This window comes from Equus asinus, chromosome 15, assembly GCF_041296235.1.
Source record: "Equus asinus isolate D_3611 breed Donkey chromosome 15, EquAss-T2T_v2, whole genome shotgun sequence".
NCBI lineage: Eukaryota > Metazoa > Chordata > Mammalia > Perissodactyla > Equidae > Equus > Equus asinus.
Genome location: NC_091804.1, coordinates 47425104 through 47451286, shown reverse-complemented (window position 1 = coordinate 47451286; position 26183 = coordinate 47425104). Strand labels below are relative to the sequence as shown.

General features: G+C 41.2%; 1 protein-coding gene across 2 annotated transcripts in view; it reads right to left on the bottom strand.

The window, feature by feature from the left end:
• The window catches only part of CDH26 (cadherin 26), a 44752-nt gene extending 20187 nt beyond the window's left edge, over positions 1-24565 (bottom strand). For both annotated transcript variants that reach the window (XM_014849193.3, XM_014849195.3), the window contains exons 1-9: positions 24367-24565; positions 17970-18026; positions 16813-16917; positions 14615-14776; positions 9194-9341; positions 7442-7608; positions 7116-7244; positions 5005-5190; positions 3476-3744 (exon numbers count right to left, since the gene is read on the bottom strand). In XM_014849193.3, coding sequence (XP_014704679.2) covers positions 3476-3744; positions 5005-5190; positions 7116-7244; positions 7442-7608; positions 9194-9341; positions 14615-14776; positions 16813-16917; positions 17970-18026; positions 24367-24429 — 1286 coding nt within the window. In that variant the 5' untranslated portion in view covers positions 24430-24565. The remainder of the gene's footprint in view (positions 1-3475; positions 3745-5004; positions 5191-7115; positions 7245-7441; positions 7609-9193; positions 9342-14614; positions 14777-16812; positions 16918-17969; positions 18027-24366) is intronic.
• Positions 24566-26183: the final 1618 nt, after the last annotated feature.

Here is a 26183-nt window from a genome sequence, read left to right as displayed (position 1 = left end):
CTCATTTCCTACATCACTGCCTTCTTTTGGTTTAGTTAGGTTTTCGTGGTTAAATGTTTACATTATTTTCTATTTCCTTTTGTGTATATTCTATAGCTATTTTCTTTGTGGTTACCATGGGGATTGCATTTCACATCCTAAAGTTATAACACTCTAATATGCATTTATACCAGCCTACTTTCAATAACATACAAAAACTCTGCTCCTTTACAGCTCTGTTCCCACCTCTTTCAGTTGTGGATGTCACAAAATTACATCTTTATAAATTGTGTGCCCAGAAACATAAACTAGTAATTCTTTCAAATGCATTAGTCTCCTAAATCACATAGAAAACAAGATTTGGAGTTACAAACCAAAGTTACAGGAATACTAGCCTTTACACTCATAACTGTTTTTTTCTCTAAATATTTTAGTCTCTGAAATCGTGTACAAAACAAACAAAAATACAGTTACAAACCACTCTTACAATAATACTAGTTTTTATAATTGCCCAGGTATTTACCTTCATTGAGATCTTTATTCCTCTATAGAGCTTCAAGTTACTGTCTAGCGTCTTTGCTTTTTACCTTGCAGCATTCCTTTGAGCATTATTTCCAGGGCATGTCTAGTGGTCACAAACTCCCTCAAGTTTTGTTTATCTGAGAATATCTTAATATCTCCCTCACTTTCAAAGGAGAGTTTTGCCAGATAGAGGATTCTTGGTTGACAGTGTTTTTCCTTTTAGCACTTTGAATATATCAGTGTACTGCCTCCTGGGCTGCAAAGTTTCTGATGACAAAACTGCTGATAATCTTATTGAGGATAGCTTGGATATGATGATTCACTTTGCTCTCATTGATTTCGAGATTCTCTCTTTGTGTTTGACTTTTGAAAGTTTGATTGCAATGTATCTCAGTGTGTATCTTTGAGTTCATCTTACTTGGAGTTCTTTGAGCTTCTTGGATGTTTATATTCATGTCTTTCATCAAATTTGGGAAGTGTCCAGCCATTATGTCTTCAAATATTCTCTCTGCCCCTGTCTCTCTCTGTTCTCCTTATGAGACTCCCATGATGTGTATTTTGGTCTGCTTGATGGTGTCCCACAGGTCCCTAAGGTTTTGTTCACTTTTCTTCAATCTTTTTTATTTCTGTTCCTCACCCTTGATAGTTTCCATTGTTCTATCTTCAAGTTCAGTGATCCTTTCTTCTGCCTACTTAAATCTGCCTTTAAATCCCTCGAGTGAGATTTTCATTTCAGTTATTGCACCCTTTAGTTCCAGAATGTCTTTCTGCTTTCTTTTTGGGTTGTCTATCTTATCAATATTTCCATTTTGTTCATACATCGTTTTTCTTGACTTTCTCCACATCTTCCTTTAGTTCTTTAAGCATCTGTAAGGCATTTGTTTTAAGTGTCTTTCAATTGTCTACTAGATCTGCCATTTGTTCTTATTCAGGGACAGTTTCTGTGTATTTATTTTGTCCTTTAAATGGGCCATTCTTTCCTGTTTCTTTATATGTCTTGTGATTTTTTTCTGAATGCTAGACATTTGGATCCAATAATGTAGTAACTCAGGAAATCAGGGTCTCCTCCTCCTCCAACGTTTGCTGTTTTCTCTTATTGTTTTTGTTTATATTTGTCAATTTTTTTTTGATTGTTGTAGGTTTTCTCAGTGCCAAGGATCAGACTGAGGTGAAAACTTAATGTTTTCTCAGATCTTTTCCTGCCTTTCCCTGGGCATGCATGGTCACTTTCTAATTTTCCCCATATATGCAGTTGTTTTTGAATGTCCTAGTCTTTAATGGTTGGCTCCTGGAAGAGGGGAAATGTGAAAATGAAGAGGAGGGAAAGAAGGCATTGGTCCTTTAAACTCCCTGGAAGTTGTTTCAACTGGAGGGGGAGGGGCTTGCAACAATGGAGGGGAGGTGAAGAACAAGGGCTTCTCGCCTCTTTGCACCTCTGCAACCAGAAGGAGCAATAAGAACACAGATCCAACATATTTGGAGGACAGGGTCCTTTTTGCCCACCCTGGTTCCCACAAGCTGTGTGCAAACTACCTCAGGAATACGCGCACGGCTGCCTGCCACATGGCTGGAGGTGGGGGATGGGTAGCTGCTGGTGTGCTAAGAGCTGAAATTGACTAAAATTAACCTCAATTTACCTTCTGAGTCTTCCCTGGGAGTCACAAGCCTTCAACAGACTCCAGAGTTCCAAAATAGGTACATCAGAAAGGTTCTGCCAGTGCAGTTGTTCTCTGGGTGGGGAGACAGATTCCTGGTGCTTTCCACTCTGCCATCTCCCTCCGAATTATGGCAACTTTATTTTTAAAAACAAAACACTAAGCAATCCAAGTATTTTGTTTTTAAAAATAGAATTGTCATAGGGGCTGGCTGAGTGGCATACTGGTTAGGTTCACACATTCTGCTTTGGCAGCCTGGAGTTTGCAGGTTCAGATTCCGGGTGCAGACCTGCACACTGCTCATCAGGCCATGCTGTGGCATTGTCCCATATACAAAATATAGGAAGACTAGCAGAGATGTTAGCTCAGTGCCAATCTTCCTCAAGCAAAAAGAGGAAGATTGGCAACAGATATTAGCTCAGGGCCTATCTTCCTCACCAAAAGCAAAATAGAGTTGTCATAGTCAATCTTCCTGGGGAATATGGCAACTTTATTTTTAAAAACACTAAGCAACCCAAGTGTTCATTGACAGATGAATGAATAAACAAAATGTGGTATATACTTACAGTGAAATATTATTCAGCTTTAAAAAGGAAGGAAATTCTGACGTTCTATAACATAGATGAAACTTGAGGACATTATGCTTAATTAAATAAGCCAGTCACAAAAAATACAAACACTGATTCCACTTATATGAAATACCTAGAGTAGTCAAATTCATAGAGACAGAAAGGAGAATAGTGATGGCCAGGGGCTGGAGGTGGAGGAGAATAGGGGGTTATTATTTAATGGGTATAGAGTTTCTGTTTTACAAGATGAAAGAGTTCTGGAGATGGATGGTGGTGAACTTTGCACAACAATTTGAATGTCCTTAATGCCACTGAATTGTACACTTGCAAATGGTTAAAATAATAAACTTTATGTATGTATATTTTACCACAGTTAAAAAAATTTAAAAAAAAACTTCTGTTGTTCAGAAGCCAGAGGGCTGCCAGTTTACAAACTTTGCTAAAGAGGGAGCTAGAAACACACAACAAATTGTTTTAATACAAGAAAAAGACTATAAAAGAGATACCTCCTAAGTGCAGAGGGAAACGAGCAGGTAAATTCCACCTGGAGGGGTCAGAGACTGCTACAGAAGGAAGGCCTTGAACCTGGGCCAATGGGCTTCCTCCTGGTGGCTTCTGGTATTTTCATAACTGAGATCTGAGACAAACTCAACCTCTTGAGCACATCAAAGGAGCTACTTTTCCAACAGGAATCCTCTTGAGTATGTGGCTAATTCTGCTTAAACAACCCTTCCCCTTCCCTCTTCTCACCTTATCTGACTGGCAGTTTTGTCTGGATCCAGAGCATTAAAAGTTCCCAACTGAATTCCAGGCTTGGCACCATCGACTTCACTGACGACGAAGCTCCCAGGGTGAAAGGCCGGCGGGTCGTTGGCGTCCATCACCTGCACACTCACGGTGGCACTTGCCACTGCCTTCCTTGGCTTCAGAATCTTGCCCCCCTCGCAGGAGAAGAGCAGCTCTTCATTTTCCACGGCAATGACAAGGCTTCGCACTGGGTGGGTTTCATAATCCAAAGGCTGTGAACCCCGGAGAGAGGACCTCATTAGTACCTGCTCTCCTCTGGCCAGCGGAAGCTCAGCAGGGATCACTGCAGACTGAGAGCCTTTGGCTTTTGCAATTCATTTATTATTTACACTGTCTTTGATAATGATCAAAAGACAGTCGTCAGCCCATTTTCAAATCATTTATGGAGTTCTTTTTTTTTCCTCCCCCTCTCCTGGTTGAAAAGAGCCACCATCCATCAGAGGGTAATGAAAAATGCAACAAAAACCATAACCTAATGAAACATTAATGTGACAACCCTGCTGCAAAAAAATCAGGGGCGCTTAGGGAAATACGGATATTGATGATCATAGTTACTCAGGGTACAAAGTGCTCAGTGACTTAAAAGAATCGAAAAGCTAGGAATATTTGGAAAATTCAACCCGAGGTGTGTAGTGTAGCATATTCACGGAGACTTGCTATGGTCACAGCCAATTGGCATCACCAATCGGAGCTTGTTACATGGACAGGTAGAAACTCTTGCCCCACCCCAGACCTGCTAACTCAGGTCAGCCTTTGAACTTGATCCCCAGGTTGACTCACCTGCACTTCACCAGAGTCTCTGGTCATTCTAGAGTCTAGCTGAGAACCATTAATACTAAAGACACTGGGGTCAGACTGCCCCAGTCAGAACCCCTACCCCAGCTGTGTGACTTCATGAAAATGACCATCCTCACCGGGCTTTGGTTTCCTTATCAGTAAAATGAGGTAATGATACTTTCCTGTAGGGGAAACTCTCCATTAGGCATAGCAGGCAAAGTGCCAGGGTCCCACAATACTTTTAGGGGCCTGCACAAATGTTCTAATTTCTTTTAAACTCAGAAGGAAAACAATGAACTCTTAGGGTTAGAGAAAATGTTTTAAATATTTTCATCACATCAGAACAAAAGAAACATTTTAGGGCCTATGTAAATCTATTAAATTTCGTCTAAAACAAAAAAGACCTAAATGTTGAAATACTTAATGTCATGGTAAAAATAATTTTTAATATTGATATTATTTTGGTGGGAGGAGCCACAAAGGCAAAAGGACCAAGGGCCCAAGGCAGAAGTCATGACGCAGCCCTGCTTTCCTCACAGGGTGCCGAGGGGACTCATGTCACACTGCAAGCAATGTGTTCAGCACGCAGTAAGCATTCACTGACACCAGCTCCTGTTTTGTCATTAGGAATCCTACAGAACGGGACCTCAACATCCATGATCAATTGGCCGGCACGCATTCTGTTATGGCTGTACCTTGATAACATTTAAAATCCCTTCATTGGTCTCAGGGTCAGTCAAAATGTCAAAATGTCCCTCTTCGTTGCCATTCACTATGTGGAATTTTGCTCTCCAAGCTGATGTAAGCGGCGTGTCACCATCTTGGACCAGGAGACGCAACACACCCTGGCGGGGTTGGCCTTCAGAAATCTGAATCTCATACTGAGAGAGGCAATAGTCATTTCCACGTCATGGAGATAAAGAAACACAATTTAAAAAGAAGGCAAAAGAGAGAGAAAATGTCCGCCTTTAGTACAACAGTCTGGATATTTCTCTTGCTACTGAACTTGACCTCAAGGGATTGGAAAGTCTGCCTGATTGCAGAACAGGCATCAGTAACAAACCTCTCGTCCCTTCTCCCTGAGCCCTCGCGTCCACAACTGAATGACTTTAAAAGTAATCTTCACTCCAACCCAATGCACTGATGTTCTAAGAATTTTAAAAATAATAATACACATCCTAGTTTATGCTACCGAAAAAATCTTCTCCTAAAATAGAACTCTTATGGTTATTTAGATTAAGGTGATCATTTTTCTAACACATATAGATCTTTAAAATAGCTTCTTATTCAATACTTTTCGTGATAAGATAATTTCTCTGGATAAGAACATCAAAATAACAGTGTATATTGGGGCTGGCCCCGTGGCCGAGTGGTTAGGTTCGCGCGCTCCACTGCAGGCGGCCCAGTGTTTCGTTGGTTCGGATCCTGGGCGCGGACATGGCACTGCTCATGGAGCCACGCTGGGGCGGCGTCCCGCGTGCCACAGCTGGAAGGACCCACAGCGAAGAGTATGCGACTATGTACTGGGGGGCTTTGGGGAGAAAAAGGAAAAAATAAAATCTTTAAAAAAAAATAAATAAATAACAGCGTATATTTCTTCCAGCCTACTTTTGAAAGCACGGCCAGAGAAGGACTTTGGAACAAGGCTCAAACATAATAAATAGTATTTTTCAGTTATTCTGTATCGTTTGGTGAGGTGCTTTCATGGAAAACATTTCAGCTTTGGTTTATACAATTAAAAATTTTCTTTTAAATGATGCTTTTAAAAACTAATTGTTTGTAGCATTTACTTATTCAATAAAGGCTACTACCTACCAAGTTCCGTATTAGGTGCTGTGAACAAGACAGGCAAAAATCCCATCCCTAGGGACTTGATGACTGCGTGTGTGTACAGGGGGTGAGCTGGGAATTTAACTAGGTTGTCAGGAAGGGCCTCATTGAGGGAGATCAGGAGAAAGACAGAAATGCAATGGATATTTTTCCTTAAAAAATTCATATGGAATACCAAAAAAAAAAAACTGGAGGCAGATCCCAAGCAGCGTTTACTTTCTCTGTTAGCAACCTTGCCTATCTTAAGTGGTGAGGTATTTCCACACCAGCCTTACACAGTGGATTTCAACACTTTCTTCAAGTCTGGGGACCTGGCAGCATGCGAAATCCTATGTGGAACTCTGATACATAAATCAGGGGAGCTGAGGAAGGCAAGCCCAGAGCCCACCTGCCCATCTTCCCTGCGTCAGAGCCCTGAAGGTTGTGTGAAAAGCTCAGCTCTAGACTTCTCACCCAGCGGTGATTCTGCCTCCCAGGGGACATTTGGCAATTTTTGGGTGTCACAACTGGTGGATACTACTGGCATCTAGTGGGTAGAGGTCAGGGATGGTACTAAACATCCTGTAATACACTGGGCAGCCTCCTCCCCCAAACAAAGGATTTCCATCCCCAAACGTCAACAGTGCAGAAGCTGAGAAACCCTGCTGTGGATGAGCATGAATTCTCTGCAGGGTACCTAGGCTGCAGGGTCCTCATCTGTCAACTAGACATCAGGGGGTAGTTCCAACAATTAAAAATGAAATAATTCGTGTAAAAGTTCTTAGCACAGTTTCTGGCACAAAGTAGTAAAACACGTGAGCTCACGTGACTGTTCTCAAATGATTCGATACCATTCTTGTCAACTTCTTGATTCTAGTTTAAGTTATTTTGAGAATTACAGGTGTGTGGGGTGACACGGGGATCCCCTCATCGAAACCGCCTCTGGGACATGGGGGCCATTTGTGTCAGGACTTGAATTTGAGCCCAGGTGCCTTACGTTCTCTTGGGCAAATGTGGGCATGCGGTTGTTGCCTTCTTGCACGTTGACATGAACCGTGGCCGTGGATGACAGCTGTGGTTCTCCGTAATCCCTCGCTCCGATCACTAGCGTAAACCGAGGAGCAGTCTATGTGGGGAAAGAAACAGAAGTCAAGCCCTTCAAATACAGAACACGGAAATATTAATACAGAAATGCTCCATTTTACCAATTTCATTAATAAGTCTAGACACAGAGGGCTTCTCACTGCCAACGTACACCTCAAGTCTGGGGCTCAGAGATAGAGAACACATTTCATTTTTTTGAAATAAGAAAATCCACATAACCTCATAATCTAAGCATCCTGAGAGTCGTATTTCTCCACTATAACGTTCAATCCGGAAGCCACTTTCTTTCAGTACCGGTGTTTGAGAAACAAGGAAATAAAAGACTTGAGAATTTGGAGTATTTTCTTGATCCAAATCAACTGTTGACATCTGAAAAATAGGTTGACCTGGAAAGAATTTTTTCAAGTGTTACTATTGGCCACAGGCAGCCTATCAAACCAGCAGGAGGGTGTTTCTTTGCTAAGTGGCATTGGGGCATACACCAGAATGGATTAAACATTGAAATACATACTAGACAAAATAAAGAGGAATATTTAAATAGTCATAAGGTCAAGAGGACTCTTCTAATCACGACTGCAAACGCAGCAGACCTAAAGGACAAACTTGAGAGATCAGATAGATTTTTAAAGGTGTGGCAAAAACTATGGACGAAATTCAAAAGGAAAAGACAAACCAGGAAAACATATTTGAAATATAGATGGCAGACACAGATATTCTTAATATAGAATGAGGAGGTTAAAATCAAGGGGAAAAATGACAAACATACAAACAGAAATGGACAAAGAAAGAAAGAAGTAACTGGCAATAGGAATAGAAATGACCAAGAAACCTATAAAAATGTTCAAGCTCTTAATAATCACAGATGAACAATACGCTGGGGACTCTCACATGTTGCTGGCAGATGAATAAATTCTAACACTTAAATCGTGTGTGCAATTGGAACTAGCAATTCTACTTCTCTGAATTTAGGTAAGTAAATAACGCTTGAATGGGGCACATATTTAGCTAAATTATGTTCACTGAAGCGTATTTTACGGTAATGACAAAATGTGGCAACAAAACATAAATGTCCCACAATGGAAGATTAGTTAAATACCTTAAAGCACATCCCTAAAATAAAATATTATGCAATATGATACTGTAAGAGAATACTGTTGCATTACAAACAGTAAAACTTTTTTAAAAAAGAAAATTCATAAATATACACTTGTAAAAAAGCATGCCCATATATTTGTAAATATTTTGTATATACATGTACATTTTGTACTCTGATAAAGATGAAAAAAGTATGTAGATATACAAATATGTATATGTAACTATACATAAAAATCTGTGAGTATATACACATATGTAAAGATAACATACAGTTTGTGTATACACACACATATAAAATGCAAAGAAAAATATTGAAAGTATATTAACTAAAACATTGATGGTACTTATCTTTAATTGGTAATATTAAAGATGCTTTCTATTTCAGTCTTTTTATTTCTTGGAATTTTTCCAAGTTATCCAAATGCTATTTTGCAAAGTGAACAATGCTTTTTTGTTATTAAAATAGATGCTCATTCTAGTAAGAGTGGTTTGGATCTAAAGACTCACAGGATCTGCAGCTCAGGAACTCTAGATGCCGTATTGTTGTCATTTTACAGACGAGAAGTTCACAGAGAGGTTCAGGGACTTGCCCCCTAGCTCTGCCTTTTTCCGTCACTGCATTTGGCTTTATTTTAGATTGGTATTTACATGTCAGCTCCTCCAAATGACACAACTTCTACATCGTTTTATTGCCAATACAAAAATGAGGCTTGCAGACCTCAAAGCATTTCGCTCGAAGCCAGGGCCTGCAGCCTTTGGGATGTGAGCAGTGGAATGTCTCCCTGAAGACATCTAGGAGCAAGGGCCCCATCGGCAAGGAAGCAGGAGAACCTCTGGGGTGCAGAGGAGAAAGGAAGCTGTGCAGCCCGCACGCACCTGCATCGTGGTCCTCTCTCACACTGACGTCAAATTCCTTCTCAGGGAACTGGGGCGCATGATCATTCACGTCAGTGATCCTAATGTTGAAAGTCAAGGATTTGTCCACAATTTTTCCTGTTGAGCGATTCACCACATCAAAATAAACCTAAGAAGCAGAGAACTGTATTAATGTTGCAGAACCATTTACTTGATGCCACTAATCAGATAACCGTTAGTATAATTGTGTGCTTCATGTCTGTCTCCTCCACTAGACCGACAGTTCCTGAGGGCAGGGGTCATATTGCTCTCATTCGCTGTGTGAGCCCAGGGACTGAGCGCAGCGCTGGCATAGACTAAATGCTCAATCAACACTAGAGAACAAATCAATGTGTTGACTTGAATCTCAGTTTCTCCACCTGGGTAAACATAGGCCAGGTGCTTGTGAGCATCAGTTTCTACAGCCTATCAGTGTTGTCATGAGAAATAAACACACTAACGAATATCGCTGAATGATTGCAGAGAGCAGAAACTTAAAAGTTTTTGGGAAAGTGAACATTTAAAGTAACTAGCACAGCTGTCAATATAAGGTGGGTTTTTAAATGGTCACTGCTGTTACTTCTCTACTGAGTAAGATCAATTCTTCTCAAACACGCCTGTGAGAAGTCTTTCCTTTCAAAAGATCTCAAATCAATAATTTAGGCTTCTATCTTTAGTTTCTTAAGAAACTCAAAAAAAAAGGAGCAAATTAAACTCAAACAGAAAGAAAATAATAAAGATAAAAGCATATATCAATAAAATTGAAAATAGCAAAACAATAAAGTCAATGAAACCAAGAGCTGGTTTGCCTTTCCACGCATATTTTGGGATCAGCTTACTTAACAAAATGTAGTGTATTGACTTACCGGTTGTAACAAATGTACTACATTAATGCAAGATGTTAATAGGAGAAACTGTGGGCGAGCATGGGAAAGTGTGGGGGTATACAGGAACTCTGTACTTTCGTAAACCTAAAGCGACTCTAAAAAATAAAGTCTATTAATTTAAAAAAGTCCCTACTTATAAAATAAAAAGTGAGCAACTGTATATGTATTTTTTAAAGTAAGTCTAATCTTTCTTGCTACTGAATCTCTCATTGCTTTAGGATAAGTAGTGATTTTATTTGTTGAAGGCTGAGAATATTGTGAGGAAAGAGTCAGCGGTCAGGCAGAAGGTCAGAGTGACAGAACAAGGCGAGGGAAAGGGGATGAACGCTGCATCGAGGTGCTCTCAAGGCAGATGACCCTTTACGATGGGAACATTGGTTTCTCAGGGGTCATCTGGTTGCCAGGTACCGGGTCCTGCTCAGGGATGTGAGAAAGCATGGGGTTTATTCCAGGAGAAGAAGCTTCAGTGAGGCCCAGGGAGGACTCAACAGGACTGGGCTGAGCCCTTACATAGATCATCTCCTTTCTTCCTTGCATAAGCCTTAGATAGAGGCACCCATGTCACCCTGCTCTGCACCACTGAGAGGTTACACAGCTGTCCAGCTCTCAGCTTGGAGGTGGAGGAGCCCAGATTCAAGTCCAGTTAGGTGTAGCCTTGACGGCGCCATCAGCCAGTTCTTCAGACTTCCATCTATGGCCACACAGAGCTCAGAGCAGGAGTTTTATCAGATGGGCATCTCAGGACCTTGACAGATTCAGGCAGCTTCTCTCTACCGCTTCTCCTCAGGGCCCACAAGGCCTTCTCCTCAACTTTGCTGTCCACGCCTCCTCGGGCCTCTTTCCCTGCAGACTCGCGGCTCACTCACAGGCATCCACCCTGGTGGTCCTGCTAGACATCTTAAAATGCTGTCCTGGCCCCAAGGCTACTCCAGCTCAGCTCTCCCCTCTCTCCCTGCAAGACAAAGGATGCTGCAATGCGACTACTACTGAACTGGTCTGCTTTGGGGACTCCAACATACCCTCTCTCCCTGCAAGACAAAGGATGCTGCAATGCGACTACTACTGAACTGGTCTGCTTTGGGGACTCCAACATACACTTTTAAATTTTTGTGCAAGCAAGTTTGCTTTCTCACACACCATTTCTACATGCTCCTCCATAATTTATGACTGCGCTGGCAACTCTCTGCTCCTTAATCGCCCTGACTTCTGGCTCTGAAACCGTGCCAACTGTAATCCTTCCACTTGAAAACAAGAACCACATGTTTGTTTTATGTTTATTATTTTACATTCCATTTATTATCCTAAAAGCTACATCTGAGACCTTTAGTTCTGTAAGATGCCTGAGAGGCATAAATGTTGTTTATTCTTTGGCAAGATGCTGAGAATTTCCAGGGAGCTCAGAATCGCAATGGAGAAGGAAAATGTCATGGATATTTTCTACACTTGGAAAGGGTTTTCAGCCTTTTGTTATAGCCTTGAGACTTAGATCCTTGGATAAACACACCATAGTGCATTGACATTATGGATTGGCATATGGCTATTTGAAATTACATGTGCAAGATCTATACTCTTAGACACAAATGAGCATATGGAAACATCTTAAATGGCAAACACAAAATGCAAAGTCACTTATATGCATAGTTTCTAGGCAAAGATAACTGTGTTGGGATAAAGATTGACAAATAATTATTATGAGGAATATAAAAGGATGTATTTTCTTGAGTGTATTTGTATCCTATGAAATTGAGCATATTTTGACATAAATGGATAAGATTCCTACACAGAAAAAAGTCAGACTTTTTCCCTCTCCAAGTCTTTCTTAAATCTTCCAGCAATTCTCAGTTGGTATTACCGCTTTCTTATAGGTTTATGGAATTAATAAGTTGGCATCCCCTACTCCTGCCATCTCTAAAACACAAGTTTTGACATGTTTTGGCTAGTTCTAGTGACTTCCTCACTACCCTCAAGAGTAAAGCAGTGCTATTAGAAATGCCCTTTCTGTCACTACATTAGGTTTACTTAATTTTTAATAACATCCTGTCTCTATGCAAAAAACAATAAGCATTCTTCTATAGAAGCAGATGGTTAAGCTTGAATGCTCGGTTTGTGTAGCATTCTTATCACACTCTGCTTATCCCTTTTGGGCTGCTAATCCTCCCATCAGCCTGTTTCACATCTTCCTAACTAGTGTGTTAACCCCTGTGTGTTAGTTTCCTATGGCTTCTGTAACAAAGTATCACCAACTGGGTGGCTTACAACAAAAATTTATCCTCTCACAGTTCTGGAAGCTGGAAGCCAAATCAAGGTGTCGGCAGGGCTGGTTCCTTCTGGAGTCTCTGAGGGAGAGGCTGTTCCAGGCCTCTCTCCTAACTTCCGGTGTTTCTCAGCTTGTAGACATCACTCCAACCTCTGTCTCCAGCTTCACATGGCATTCTCTTCTGTGTCTTTTTCTGCGTCCAGATTTCCCTCCTTTTATAAGGATGTCCATCACTAGATTAGGACCCACGCTAATCCAGTATAACCTCATCTTAACAAGATTATACCTGCAAAGACCTTATATCCAAATTAGGTCTCATTCACAGGTGCCAGGGGTTGGGACTTGAACCCATCTTTTGGAAGACACAATTCAACCCACAATACCCTGGAAAGCAGAGTCTACATTTACTGTGCTCATTCATTCATCCGACATGATTAATTGAGAACCTATCTCGGGTCATGATTATGAATAAAACAGGGTCTCTCCCCTCTGAGAAATTACAATCTGATAGGGGAGACTGATCGACAGAGAACCAAACACAAAAGTATACAACAGGTATACAACAGGTATTGAGGAGAAAGTAAAACCGAGTAAGAAGGCAGAGACCCACCGGCAGAGGGAGCCTGCCCCAGAATTCTCACCCTGTGTCTCCCTTCATGGAAGATAATAGTCAAATGAGGGGAACAACTAGCAAACAATGGCAGAAATCAATGTAAAAGGACAACTGTGATAATGTTTTGGGGGATTGAAACATGGATTTGATCTAGCCAGCGAGGTCCAAGCTCAGGGCCTTGTCTTCCTGTAACAGAACCCATGGGGATGCTGATCATGTCCCCCACCTTTTCCCTTTCATCTCTAAAGGGTCCCTGGGACCTACTGTGATATTCCAAGGTTTTCCATCTCAACTTCAAGTTTCAGAAAACACTCATAGGTATTTGGCTTCAGCATTATCAGCTTCTAGGCATGAAGTCCCATATTAAACGTTGTGAATGTCAACGATTAATATATCATTAAAGATGTTAAAAGCAAACAATGACTACAACCAAAAAAGAAAACTCGCAGGCACTAAATGTTTGGTTCCTTCCTGCCCAGGTCCCGTCCATTACGTGTTCTGGGTGCTCCCTACTCACTGTGTGGAAGCCCATGGACCAGCAGCAGCAGCATCGCCTGGGAACTTGTTAGGAAGGCAGACTCTCAGCCCACGCCCCACCCCAGGACCTACTGAAACAGCATCTGCATTTTAACAAGATCCCTAGGTGATCTGTTTGCTCATTAAAGATTGAGAACCGCTGACCCAGGGTTCCACTTATGACTCTTTTTTTTTATTCTTTCTTTTTAACAGACACTGAAAATTCTGGAGAAAGGGGCAAGGGTTTATGTGGCTAGAGAAGACCCAGAGTGTCATCTTCGCCCGCCTTTCAGAGTTTGGGAAGAATTTCTGCCTGTTTAAAAGTTAGAGATTCAAAGCCTGTCAATGAGTTAAGGGTTTACCCATGTATTTTATGATACATACAAAGATTTTGAAGTCATTGGAGAAAAACTATATAAATTACTTCTTTCAGATGTTAAGCAACATCTTCCCACCCTGAAGGAATTAATGTATAGGCAAGCACGCCTGAGAACCAAGCCCAGTTTTCAGCAGAAGTCAAAATAGAACAAAGGCTGGCTTCCTAAGAACTCCCTCTCAGATTATGTTGGTAACGAGATATACCGCCACATTGTTTGGGCATTTTTCTTTGTAATTTCCTTTCCTGGTTTAGAACCTGAATTTCAACACAGTTGACCATGGTGTTGGGGTGATGAAATCTTAAGGATTACCTGGACACAATAAGAAACTGTCACCAGATATGTAACTCGTCATTCATCAGTTATTAGGTAACCCATTGTGTCTGTTGTAGCGTCATTCCATGGATTCCATCCGTGACTCTTCGAAACTAAACAGGCCGTTTTGTAAGCATTCTGTAGCTCTATCCCCAAATGCTTTCAGATTTCCCGATCATGTTGGGATATTGGTCATTAGAAGGAAGATCTGTCGTGGCTCACATAGATTGCAGAAATAATTACAAAGCCAAAGTCCAGAACTCTAAAAGAAGGTTACAAAATTGACCTCTGTCTCCCATACATACATCTAAAGCTTGCCACAGTGCATAATATATCAATCTCCCAGAACCTGGCACACAGTCAGCTTAAATAATGCTTACCGAATACAATATTCCTGCAAGAATATACCAAGCTCAGAATGTATCAAATTTTAGGTACCATAAAAGATGGTGTTGTCTCTCGATCCACAGTGCGATGAACATATATTTTTCCACTCTCATGTTCTTCTATAGAAAACAAACCAATCTCTGGATATTCATCCACACCAGGTCCACTGATTAAATACATCAATGACGTGTCATCAGGTATAACACTGAACAGCTGGAAGGAGAAAAAATGAGGATGAAAAGAAGATGAGACTAAAGCACTGTACATATCAAACATCAAGGCTAAGATTAAAAGGGATTTGTAAAGACTCATACCCAGCAATTGCGCATCTGAGGATTTATCCTAAAGAAGTAAAGATATGCAATGATGCAGGAACAAGGAACATGGCTGCAGTTTGGTTTGTAACTGTGAAAAACTGGGAACAACAGAAATGTTTCCATCAATATGGAAAGAATCATATAACGGTACCACTCCCTTCACCTAACATGGGACTCCAGCTTTTCAGGATTCACATGGTCTGCCCCAGAAAGACAAGTGTCATTAAACAAGAAAGGATACTGGCAGAAAAATACGCATGTGTGATCCCACTTAGTTAATACAGATTCATACTAGTAAATCTGCAGAGGAATATCTGAAAGTGATGTGCTAATATTGGTTATCCTTCCAGGGAAAGAGGAATAATAATCAAACAGCTAACATTTAGAAAGAACTTAGAATGAGCCAACTTATATATGCCTTACCTACGCTAACCTATTTAATTTTTAAAACCATCCCATATTAACTAGACACTACCATGGACCGCATTGTGCAGAGGAGGGAACAGAAGGGATATCTGACTTACAGAGTAATGATGAGGTGTGTCTGGAATATGAACCCACTGTGTCCCCTGACTCTTGGGAGAATGCACTTTTAACGACTGAGCCTTGAAAACTTTCTGTAGATGTTTTCTTATCGTAGGCACATACTACTTTTATAAACGTTGCAAAAATATGAATTTTTTTCTTTCCTAGGAATCTAGAGCATTAGAGCTGTAGGGGACTTAATCACTCAGCACATCACTCAAAGGCCCACGCGGGTCAGGGAGGCAGTGGAAGTGAATGACATGGGCCAGGTGTACAGACTCTGGCATTCCAGCATCACCACGGGACTTCTTTGCTGCCTCAGTCGATACTCAACCTCAGCTGAGGGAGGCAATAGAGAGTGTCTAGGATTGTGGCATTCTGGCTAACTCAAGCCCCATCTAATTGTTGCCATGTGGGAATGGAGGCTCCATGTAGTCAGATCTTCCCATTTTCAAGAAGTCCCTAGAAGTGAAGGATTTTTAATACAATCTCCATAATCCTTTCCAATTTTTTTTATCATGGTAAAATACACATAACATGAAATTTACCAACTTAACCAAGTGTGCAGTGCAGTGGTACCAAGTACATTCATATTGTTGTGCAACCATCACCATGCTCCACCTCCAGAACTCCTTTCATCTTATAAAACTGAACCTCTGTACCCATTAAACAATAATTCCCCATTCTCCCCTTCACTCCAGGCCCAGACATCTACTATTCTACTTTCTCTCTTTTTTTAATTCTCCCTTTTCTCCCACTCCCAGGCCTCTGGTAACCACAATCTCCTTATTTTTTTTTTCGTGGCAGAGCTAGCTTTTATTTTTTATTTTTTTGGTGAGGAAGATTGGTCTTGAGCTAACATCTGTTGCCAATCTTCCTCTTTTTGCTTGAGGAAGCTTGTCCTTGAGCTAACATCTGCCCCAATCTTGCTCTATTTTGCATGTGGGACGCCACCACAGCATGGCTTGATGAGTGGTGCCTATGTCTGCTCTTGGGATCCAAACTTGCAACCCTTGGGCCGCCGAAGCAGAGTACACAAAATTAACCACCAGGCCACAAGCCAGCCCCCATCCTTATTTTTAAATAATGAGTTTTTTTAAAAGACTCTATATGGGCCAAATAAAACAGGCCTGCAGGCTGGAACTAACCAGCCTATTGCCATATGTGATTCTGGTTTTCTCAGCACACACTCACATGGAGAAGTGACTTGCCCAAAGTCACATCCTCAGGGAGAGGAAGACCGGGTTCTAGAACCAGACATCCCAAGGCCCACTGTAGGGTTCCTCCCGCCACTTCATTACTGGCCGCACTAGCACATGGCCTCTCAAGATGTAATCCTCCTGCCAAAAAGGGCACACTCAATCAGAGAGGATGATGAGGGCCTTCCCTTGGGAGTAGCTGCCTTACCTCACCAACAAGTTTGGGAAAGGGTCCTGGGTCTTCCTCCTGCAGTTCCAAGGTGGTAATAATCCATCTTCTCTTGTATCGCCGTAGAGGCCGGTGGCTCTCTCCCTGGAAATTATGACAGTGACAGTGATGAGGAGGAGGATGGGGGTGATACTGGTTGGCACTGTCTAGCACTTGATATGCATTCTTTTTCTGATCCTCACAACAGCCTCCGATGCTTAGAAATTGAATGTTCCTGTTCTGTTAACAATTATAGAATCATTTCTAGGCTGTGGGGCATGTGCCACCAATGATTTTACATGGCTCATAAGCTAATTTTAGGGTCTATGCAAGTACAGCATTCAAAATCACTGCCTACTATGTGCTAACGCCAGTCCTATAGTAAACATGCAAATAGTTGTTGAATGACTGAGAAAGTTACTCCCTCTCTATTTATCTCTCCATCTTTCTGAAGTCATTGATGAGAAAGTCTCCATTCAGTGCTGATAGGTCTTTAATGCCTCTCTGTCTACTAATCTCTCTTGTAACAGAGACAGAAAGAGTCTGAGATTAGGGTCAGAGATTTGTCAGCAAGAGAATATAGATAGAATTTAACAACGTGGTTTTGTTTGTATTATATATATTTTTACAGTTACCATCTATTTATTACAAGTGAAGCTGGTTTCTAGCCACATTAATTTTTATCCACAAAAATGTAAGTTTTTAAAAAATTGCTTAATTAGAAAGTGAGTTGATCACAAGAACAACAGGAAGGAAATAGTCATAATACATCATGAGGATATGGCAAACACTCACAATGGTGGTGGTGCAGGACTGCATCCCCTGTGTCAACCCGCACTCACACAGTGGGAAATATTAAGTCCACTACATTTTAATCCCATAAAGAAGAAAATAGCATGGCTGGACCTCGAGGCTAGCACTGTGTGGTTGATTTCTGATATTCACAGATTGATGAGCACATATTCTAATTAGACATAAAAGCATTATCTGCAATTCTCTGGCAGTCCCTCAAGATTCTAAAAGGTCACATCTAGTTACTAATTTATTTTCTGCCAACCAGATATTGACAGGGCACTCAAAAACTCGAACTTGCAATCCAGCCTCTGAGTAAAGTGTGGTCTCACTAGTTTATTAAGAAACTGACTCTTTAACCCCACCTTTGTTTGATTAGTACGACCATCCTCTTCTTGTTGGAAGCTGTTGACGATGTTGACCTTAAAAATAAGAACGACATTAATTAGTAGTGAAAATATTTATCAGAATCAGGTAGAAACTGCCTGAGGTCACACAAATCTTCTAGAACTAGAAAGAAAAATAGAAAAGAACTGCACTGAGTCTTGATAAATACAATTTCTTGCTCTTGACATCTCTATTCATAATTACCACTTCTCTTCTGTAACTATAGGAGAATTAACCAAAAGAATTCTGATATAGTATTACCAGTGTTAGGAACACTTTAAAAATCATAAAATGCTACTGCTAATTAATAAAGTGGGAAATCAAACTGTCTATTCAGGATGAGCCCAAATGTATTTATATGTAAACTTGTGAAATGGCACCAAATGTTAACTGGTGTTGGGATTCAAGTGGGCTTTTTTTTTTTTTTTCCTGTTTTGTCTTTTATTTTTTTCCTCATTTTTAGACTTTCTTTTATAATAAGCAATAAAACAGTAGAACTTGGTACTTTAAATTTATATAAAGATTTACATTGAGAATTATTTATTTATAATTTATATATCAACAATCTTCCTTCCCTCAAAAAAAAAACACACACACATGTAAGATTGTTGAAATCGTTAGAGAAAAGCCCTGCAATGTATGTCAACACTAGTGCTAAACACGAATATGTGGGAGTGTGTGTGTTGACATCTATAGTTCCAGTTCATTTGTTTTTGCTGCTGTATAGCATTTCACTATATGAATAGAGGACAATTTATTTATCCATTCTCATGGTGATGGTCATTTAGATTACTTCTAGTTGTTTGTTATTACAAAAAAAAATGCTGTGGTAATAAACATTCACTATGTATAAATAAAATTTCTCTGGAGCAGCAGTTTTCAAAGTGTGGCTCACCAGGGTCCCTGCCCCCAGCAGAGAGCCCATGGGGCACACACTTTCATAAGAGTACTAAAGCACGATCACCTATTTTACTGTGTGACACTTGCACTGATGGTACAAAACATTGGTGGTAAAACTGTTGATGCCTCAGCACCTTGAAGGCAGTGGCCCCAAACTCCACTAGCAGTTGCTGTATTCATCATCATGCATGTGCGGGGAAAGAAAAGAAAAAAAAAGCCAGTTTCACTTCAGAATGAAGTAATTGGTGAATTCACTGAGCTACTGAAATTATTCGAGAACTGATGAAGTAGTAAAAATTATTAATTTTATTACCTTGCCATATTTGAGTGTACATCATTTAAATGCTCTGTGTCACTAGATGGGAAGTCCCCATGAAACACCACTGCTGCATGTCACAGGAGAAGACGTGTCTCAAAGAAAAGCACTTGTGCGATTGTCAGAGTTTCCAGTTGAACAGATCACTTTTTTTTATGGAATGGCATTTTGCTTGAAAGAATGACTGACAAACTATGGTTGTGCAGCGCTGGGTATTTGAAAGATGGTTCTTTGATAATGACCAAAGGGAGCCTATCACTTCAAGAAAAACAATGGACAGTATCATGTGGCCGAAGATAAAATTTAAGCTTTCAAACAAAAACTAGAATTTGGAAAACTTATCTATGCTACTATGAACATAACAGCTTCCCAATACTTAAAGATTTTCCTGATGATATCAGTGGAGATATTAATGAATGTGACTTTTTGATTTTGTAGAATGAAATACTTCAACATTTGGAAAATCTGCATAACTCAATGAACCAAGAGTTTCCTAATGATTAGCACATCGTTCCAAAATCCTGCACAGGTAAGAGTCATCCAAGATGAAAGAGAGACCAGTGGTTCTAACATAACAAAGTAAGGACAGTTTATTAATATGCTTTCAGATCCCACATTAAAGTAACCATTAAGAAACTACCATTTGCTGAGTTTTAGTGTAAAATCAAAGAAGTATTCCACAATTATCTGCTCGAGGCTATTAAAATATTCCTCCCTTTCCATGTATATGTGTGAGGCGATAATTTCTTCACCTTAAGCAAACATCATTTATAACACACTGAATGTAGGATCAGAGAGGACAATCCGGCTATCTTCTTTGAAACCAGACATTCAACACATTTGCAAAAAATATAAAACAAGGCCACTCTTCAAACTAAATGGAATTTTTTAAAGTATGGCTATTTTTCATAAAAATAAGTGGTTTATATTAACGTGTAATGGGTTTATTATTGTTATATTTAACGAATTGAGAAATATGTTTAAAATTTCCAAGTCTTAACTTCTAATGTGTAAGTATCAGTAAACACAACCCACCCAAGCAGAAGCTCTTTAGGGTCTAAGTAAGGCTGACGAGAGTAAGGCATCCTGAGAGCGAACAGTTTGACAACTGCTCTCTTGGATTTATACCTAGAACTCTCAGGACAAGGTGAGTGGTCATCAGCCCACCCAGATCCTGCCAGATCACCCTCCGTTGTGTTTGCCTTGTACCCATGAGGATCTATCCTCATTCCAGAGCACGTCACTGCGCTCTGAACTCTGTATTAGATAGTGACTTCATAGAAAATGAAGAAATGCTCTTCCTATGTTCATTTCTTGTGGTCAGCCACCCTCATGATGGGCGGGAGATATTATTGGGTTGTCTTGTTTTGTTAATGTCAAAGATAATGATAACAGTTGCTTCCTGCCACAGACTACATTTTTATCTATTTACCTAAGGGAAAAGAATTTTAAACTCTTCAAGTTCCAAAATCTCAAACATTGATTTATTCAGATGATGAATGCTTCTTGATTAATGTTGGTAATTTTAAATTAAGGGCCTAACCAGGTGTATAATTTTACAATGGAGAAAATCACGGTTCTTGCAAAAGAATGAAGGAATTCATTCCATTTCTAAAACAGGTGTATTTCCAGGGGCCCAGATCATTAACAAGGAATACGCTGAGATTTCATGTCCTCCTTGGCCTCAGTTTCCCCTATAAGTGAGGGTCTAAGACAGGTGTCTTTAAGGGCCTTTTCAACATGAAAGTTCTGTAAGTTCACTTGACTCTGACTGCACATAAATGGCACAGCCAATAGCCACACAAGAGCCAGCTAAATTGCTGATGAAGAGGTTTAAAATGGCGAATGCTTACATTTTGCACAGAGATGCTTGAAATTCCACACCATTGTGCGTGTGCATGAGAGTCATTTCTCCTCCTTTATGCACGCCTTGGAAATTAACTTGAGATATCTCATCTGGATGATGCAGGAAGACTAGAAACTCTATTTGCTGAAATGATTTTGTAAGTACACTTATTGTATTTCTTATCCCTGCCAATTTTAGGCAGTTGGTCCAAAGAGGATACCATCCAACAGATTTACATAAGGCTTTGACAATGTGATGGGAGAGAAAACTTCCTAGTGGCTGCTGTCTCTGGCTACGGTGTCCACCTAACTATTTTATTGGAGTGTGGCAGGCAGGCATTTTATTGTAAGGTCCACCCTGCATGCCATTTGACAGACAGTGCTGGGCAGGGGGCGTGTAACCAGTACTGTTCAGGCTGGCCTGATTGAGCAGCCATGGCATCTTTAGGGGAAAATTATCTGAGTAAATGAAGCCTTTGTGTCTACAGAGGGTGCTAAAGAACTAATAAGCCTATATGGAAATAATTCTTTCCTGAAAATACTTCATTTTTTATTGCAAACCTGCATTCAAGGAGAATTTTTGTTGTTGTTGAGGTATAACTGACATACACCATTATATTAATTTCAGGTATACAACATAATGATTTGATATTTGTATATATTGCAAAATGATCACCACAATAAGTTGAGTCAATATCTTTCACCATTTGGTTATTTGTGTGTGTGTGATGAGAACTCTTAAGATTTACTCTGTTAACAGTTTTCAAATATGCAATACAGTATTATTAACTGTAGCCACCATGTTGTGCTTTTCTGTTGTTTTAAGCCATCGAGTTTGTGGTACTTAGGTATGGCAGCCGCAGGAGACGGCTACGCTTTCCAAATATGTTCTCTACACAGAAGCTTGGGTGACCTTTTCACAGTGCAGATCTCATCACGTCACAGCATAAAACTGGGTTCCCAGGGCTCTTAGGACAGAGTCCAGCCTGCTCTGTCCCCGCTGAGCACTCAGCTCCCCCTCTGACCACACTCTCCCTCACTTTCTGCAATCACCAGCTCTGTCGTCCTTGAATGAGGAGGTTGAGTGAATTAATCAGTCAGAGCAGAAATGCTAACAATTTTTTTAAAGATAACTCAATTCAGAACTTCCAAGATTAAAAAACAGCAACAACAGCAACAAAACATAACAGATTTTGCTCACTGCCCAATTTTATTCTCTTCAGCCCTCCCTCCTCTCTGGTCTTGGAAGCCTGCCACAGCCCGAAGTTGAGGATACATGGGCTCTCAGGACTAGAAATGACCAAAGAGGGAAGCAGGACTCCCCTCCCATGGCTTGTCATTGAATCTGGAACAAAGGTGTAAACCAGCAGAAGAATCACAACTTTGTCATTTACTTCACCTCAGGATGACACAGCAAGGGTGTGGGGATTTCAGAAGAAAACTGTTGCAGACATAACAGCTCTCCAGCAGAATGGGCACCAGTTTTAAATCTAGAGGTCAGAGGGGTGGGGAGTGGGTACCGGGTATGGATGTCAGAGATGGCTACAAGCCAACTTGGAGGGAAAGGAGAGGAGCAGAAAGGAATAGGTTACTTATAGCCAATTCGGCAATTCCACTGGGTGTAAAGGTCATTGCCCAGTTAAGAGTTCAGAATGCAGATTGCAAAAAACATCAGATTCCTATTGCATTACATTCTCTTAGTCTGTCTTGATCCCCTGGCATCAATATAAATCTGCTTTCATCAAACACTGAGTTACTACCCATAGTCCAATCCCCACGGCCCAGCCCCACCCAACATACCCTCAGACATGAATTAGCTTGCTAGGGTTCCGGGCTAATACAACAGGGAGGAGAATACATGATTGTTGTCTCATGAGACTAGTTAGGGGGAAGGGCAGGGGCAAGAGAAAGATGGGGACAGTGTTTCATTTGCAAAATATTCAAGTCCGTGCTAACATGGACTATTAAGGCAGTATTCCACAAAGTACTGGAGAAAAAATGAATGTGCCGTCTGGTTAAGAACATTCACAACTCAATATGGCAAAAAGGGACCAAGAAAACTCTTCAAACACCAAGCGACATTCCAAGCAAGGCTCCACTTTCAGAAGCAGAGATCCACTAGAGTGTGTGTGCCATAGATGGGGATTTTTCCCCATTTTGTTTACTGTTACACCCGCAGCACCTATTAAAGTGTCTGGCCCGGAGAAAGCATCCAATAAAAAGATTCAGCATGGGCACTGGAATGAATGTAGCCGACCATGTCACCGGCTAGAAAAACAGAAGGATGCAGACACAGGGCACGTTGACTGAGCCTCTACTGTGCAGCTCTTCTGTGCATTTCCTCATTTACTCTCAGCACCTCCAGGTACAAACATCAGGTGAAAAAAATGAGGCTTAACAAGGTCAAGTTAAAACCCTGGTGCCACACACCCAGATCAGCTCAATCAGAACCTCGGGGAGTGGCATCCAGGCATGGGGATTTTTGCAGTCTCTTGAAGAGTCCAGCTTGAGCCAAGGTGAGGACTGAGGTCAGGTAGTTAGCCCAGATCCCCAGCCGGAAGTGGACGAACCCAGGTTAGGAAGCTAACCAGCCCAATCCAGATCCACATCCTTTACTCCCAACCGCTGCACTGCCTCTGCCCTCGGCTGGTTTTACAAGACAGAACACAACAGCAATATGATAGCCTCATGATTCTCCCTCGCCATCTATAGAAATTTCAAGCATATTTCAAGCATATGCACCATTAACTCGGTCCACTGTAAGTGCGAACGGAACAAGCCCGTATTTTTCTAATCTTGATTCCATTCCTCTTTTTGTATTCCCACTTGAGCAGTGGCCACTGATGGGGGGCAGAGGCATTTAGCACCTGCATCCTTGTCAGTTTGCTCAAATTGTCTTTGACACGCACGGTTCAGATTTTTCGTCTTACATACAGCGTGAATGGAAGTATCATTAGGAAATGCGTGTGTGTTGATATAAACCTAAATAAGAATGCCACGTGCTATATAAACCAGTCTTAAGACAATTTGTCTTATCCCACCCCCACCAGTCCCCAAAACAGATTGTGACCCCAAACCCCTCCTAGGTATAAATTCTGGAGCCCCCACTGCCTACGCCATGCTAAAGATATCCAGCCTCCTCACTCTCAGCTGCACATCTCTACTCCTAGCCAATCTCATCCAGATCACATTCAATTGCTCCCCTCCCTCCCTTTATCTAGAAGGAGCAAAGTTCACTTGACCTGTGTTTTCAGTTCCCAGCACGGGGCATGCAAATCCCAAGCGCCAAGTTTTGGGTACCAGTCCCGGCTCACCTGCAGCACCAACAGCAGCAGCACTAGAAGCAGCAGCAGCGAAGTGTGGCTGCTGGAGCTCATGCCCTTGCGGGGATGCCCAAGACACGCTCAGAGCCTGAAGGTGGTGGCAAGTCCTGGGCTGGAGGTCCCACTCGGAGCCAGGCACTGTCCTTCCCGGCGGGGCCTTCTCCAATCACTCTCAGGTTACTTTGTCCCAGACTGTCTCATCTCAACTTCCTCCTCCCCTCTCCTTGGCCCTTCTTGCATTTATCTGAGTGGGGTTCTCGTGTTTATCAGAGAGGGGCGGGCTGAGACTTAAGCTTTAATCTCATTAGTGACAAACAGAGTTCCTAGGAAGGGAGTGGAGGAAAATAAACTGCCATAGCCACAAGTGGACGCAGGCTGAGGATCTGACCCCAAAGGATTAAGGCTGAGTCAGAGGAACCTGAAACCACCCTTCAAGGGAATGTGGGGGTTTTGTTTCTTTCTTTGTGTTTAGTTCCAAATTAAATGTCCAATAAGCTCTCTTTGTAGCAGGATATTTTAATGACTATTTCCTATAACCCCTATCATTTGAAACTAAGGAACTAGAAAAGGCCTTCAGGAAAGAATAACTTTATTAAGGAGAGAATGGAAAGAAGGAAAGAGAGAGAGAGAGCGAAAGAGAAAGAGAAAGAAAGAAGGAAAAAGAAAAGCGCCTCGGGGCTGGCCCCGTGGCCGAGTGGTTAAGTTCACGCGCTCTGCTGCAGGCAGCCCAGTGTTTCGTTGGTTCGAATCCTGGGCGCGGACATGGCACTGCTCATCAGACCACGCTGAGGCAGCGTCCCACATGCCACAACTAGAAGAACCCACAATGAAGAATATACAACTATGTACCGGGGGGCTTTGGGGAGAAAAAGGAAATAATAAAAATCTTTAAAAAAAAAAAAAAGAAAGAAAAGCGCCTTTCACTTTCCAAAGCACTAAGAATGTTTATCTCAGACATGTCTCAGGGCTCTGGGGTTTATAGACTTTTTCTACAAAAATCTCTTTTAAGCTTAGATGGATCTGCCTTTTTGAGTTGGGGATTAAAGCAGGAGGGAGGAGAGAGGAGAAGGAGACCCCCTCTGGTAGGAGTCTTTGCATCAGAATGCCAAAAAAAGGACATTGGTCTTCTCCTACATCAATACTTAGGTCGCAATGACTGTGTTTAAAACAAAATCTGAGATCCATTAGCCTGATGATCTTAACATGTGGCCTTGTTTAAAATAGTAAACAGTTCTTTAGCAGACGAAATAGAAGGCAAACTTTCTTGTCTTACTGTACATTTATAGCTCTATGAGATGCTGCTGAACATTTTAATTTGAATAGTTTATTACCTTAATCCGAATTGATAGCTTATTATTGAAAAGAGTAATAAATGTGGTTTTAAGGTCTCTCGCTATTTCCTGTGCATAAAGAGAAACACAATAATTATTGAATCTACAACTTTGGCTTATTTTTGAAGCAGATATTTTTATTCCATGGTAGTCCATTGAAAAACTTGAGATATCTCATCAAGATAGTAGTGTAGGCGGACTCTGAACCCACTTCCTCCCATGAACACAACCAGGTCACAACTATTCTTGGAAAAGTTAACCTGGAGAGAGAACTGAAAACAGGATAAAAATAACTCTCACAACAAAGGAAGGTCCCAACTGAGGCAGAAAGAGGCAGAAATTCCTTTTGGAGAGAAATAAAGCCACCTTCACAAGCTGTGGAGCTTCACAGCCAGCCAGGCGGGAGCCACCCTAAGGCACACAGCCTTCCCTGGAGGAGTGGGGACCTGAGTGGGGGTACATTACCACTATAAGCAT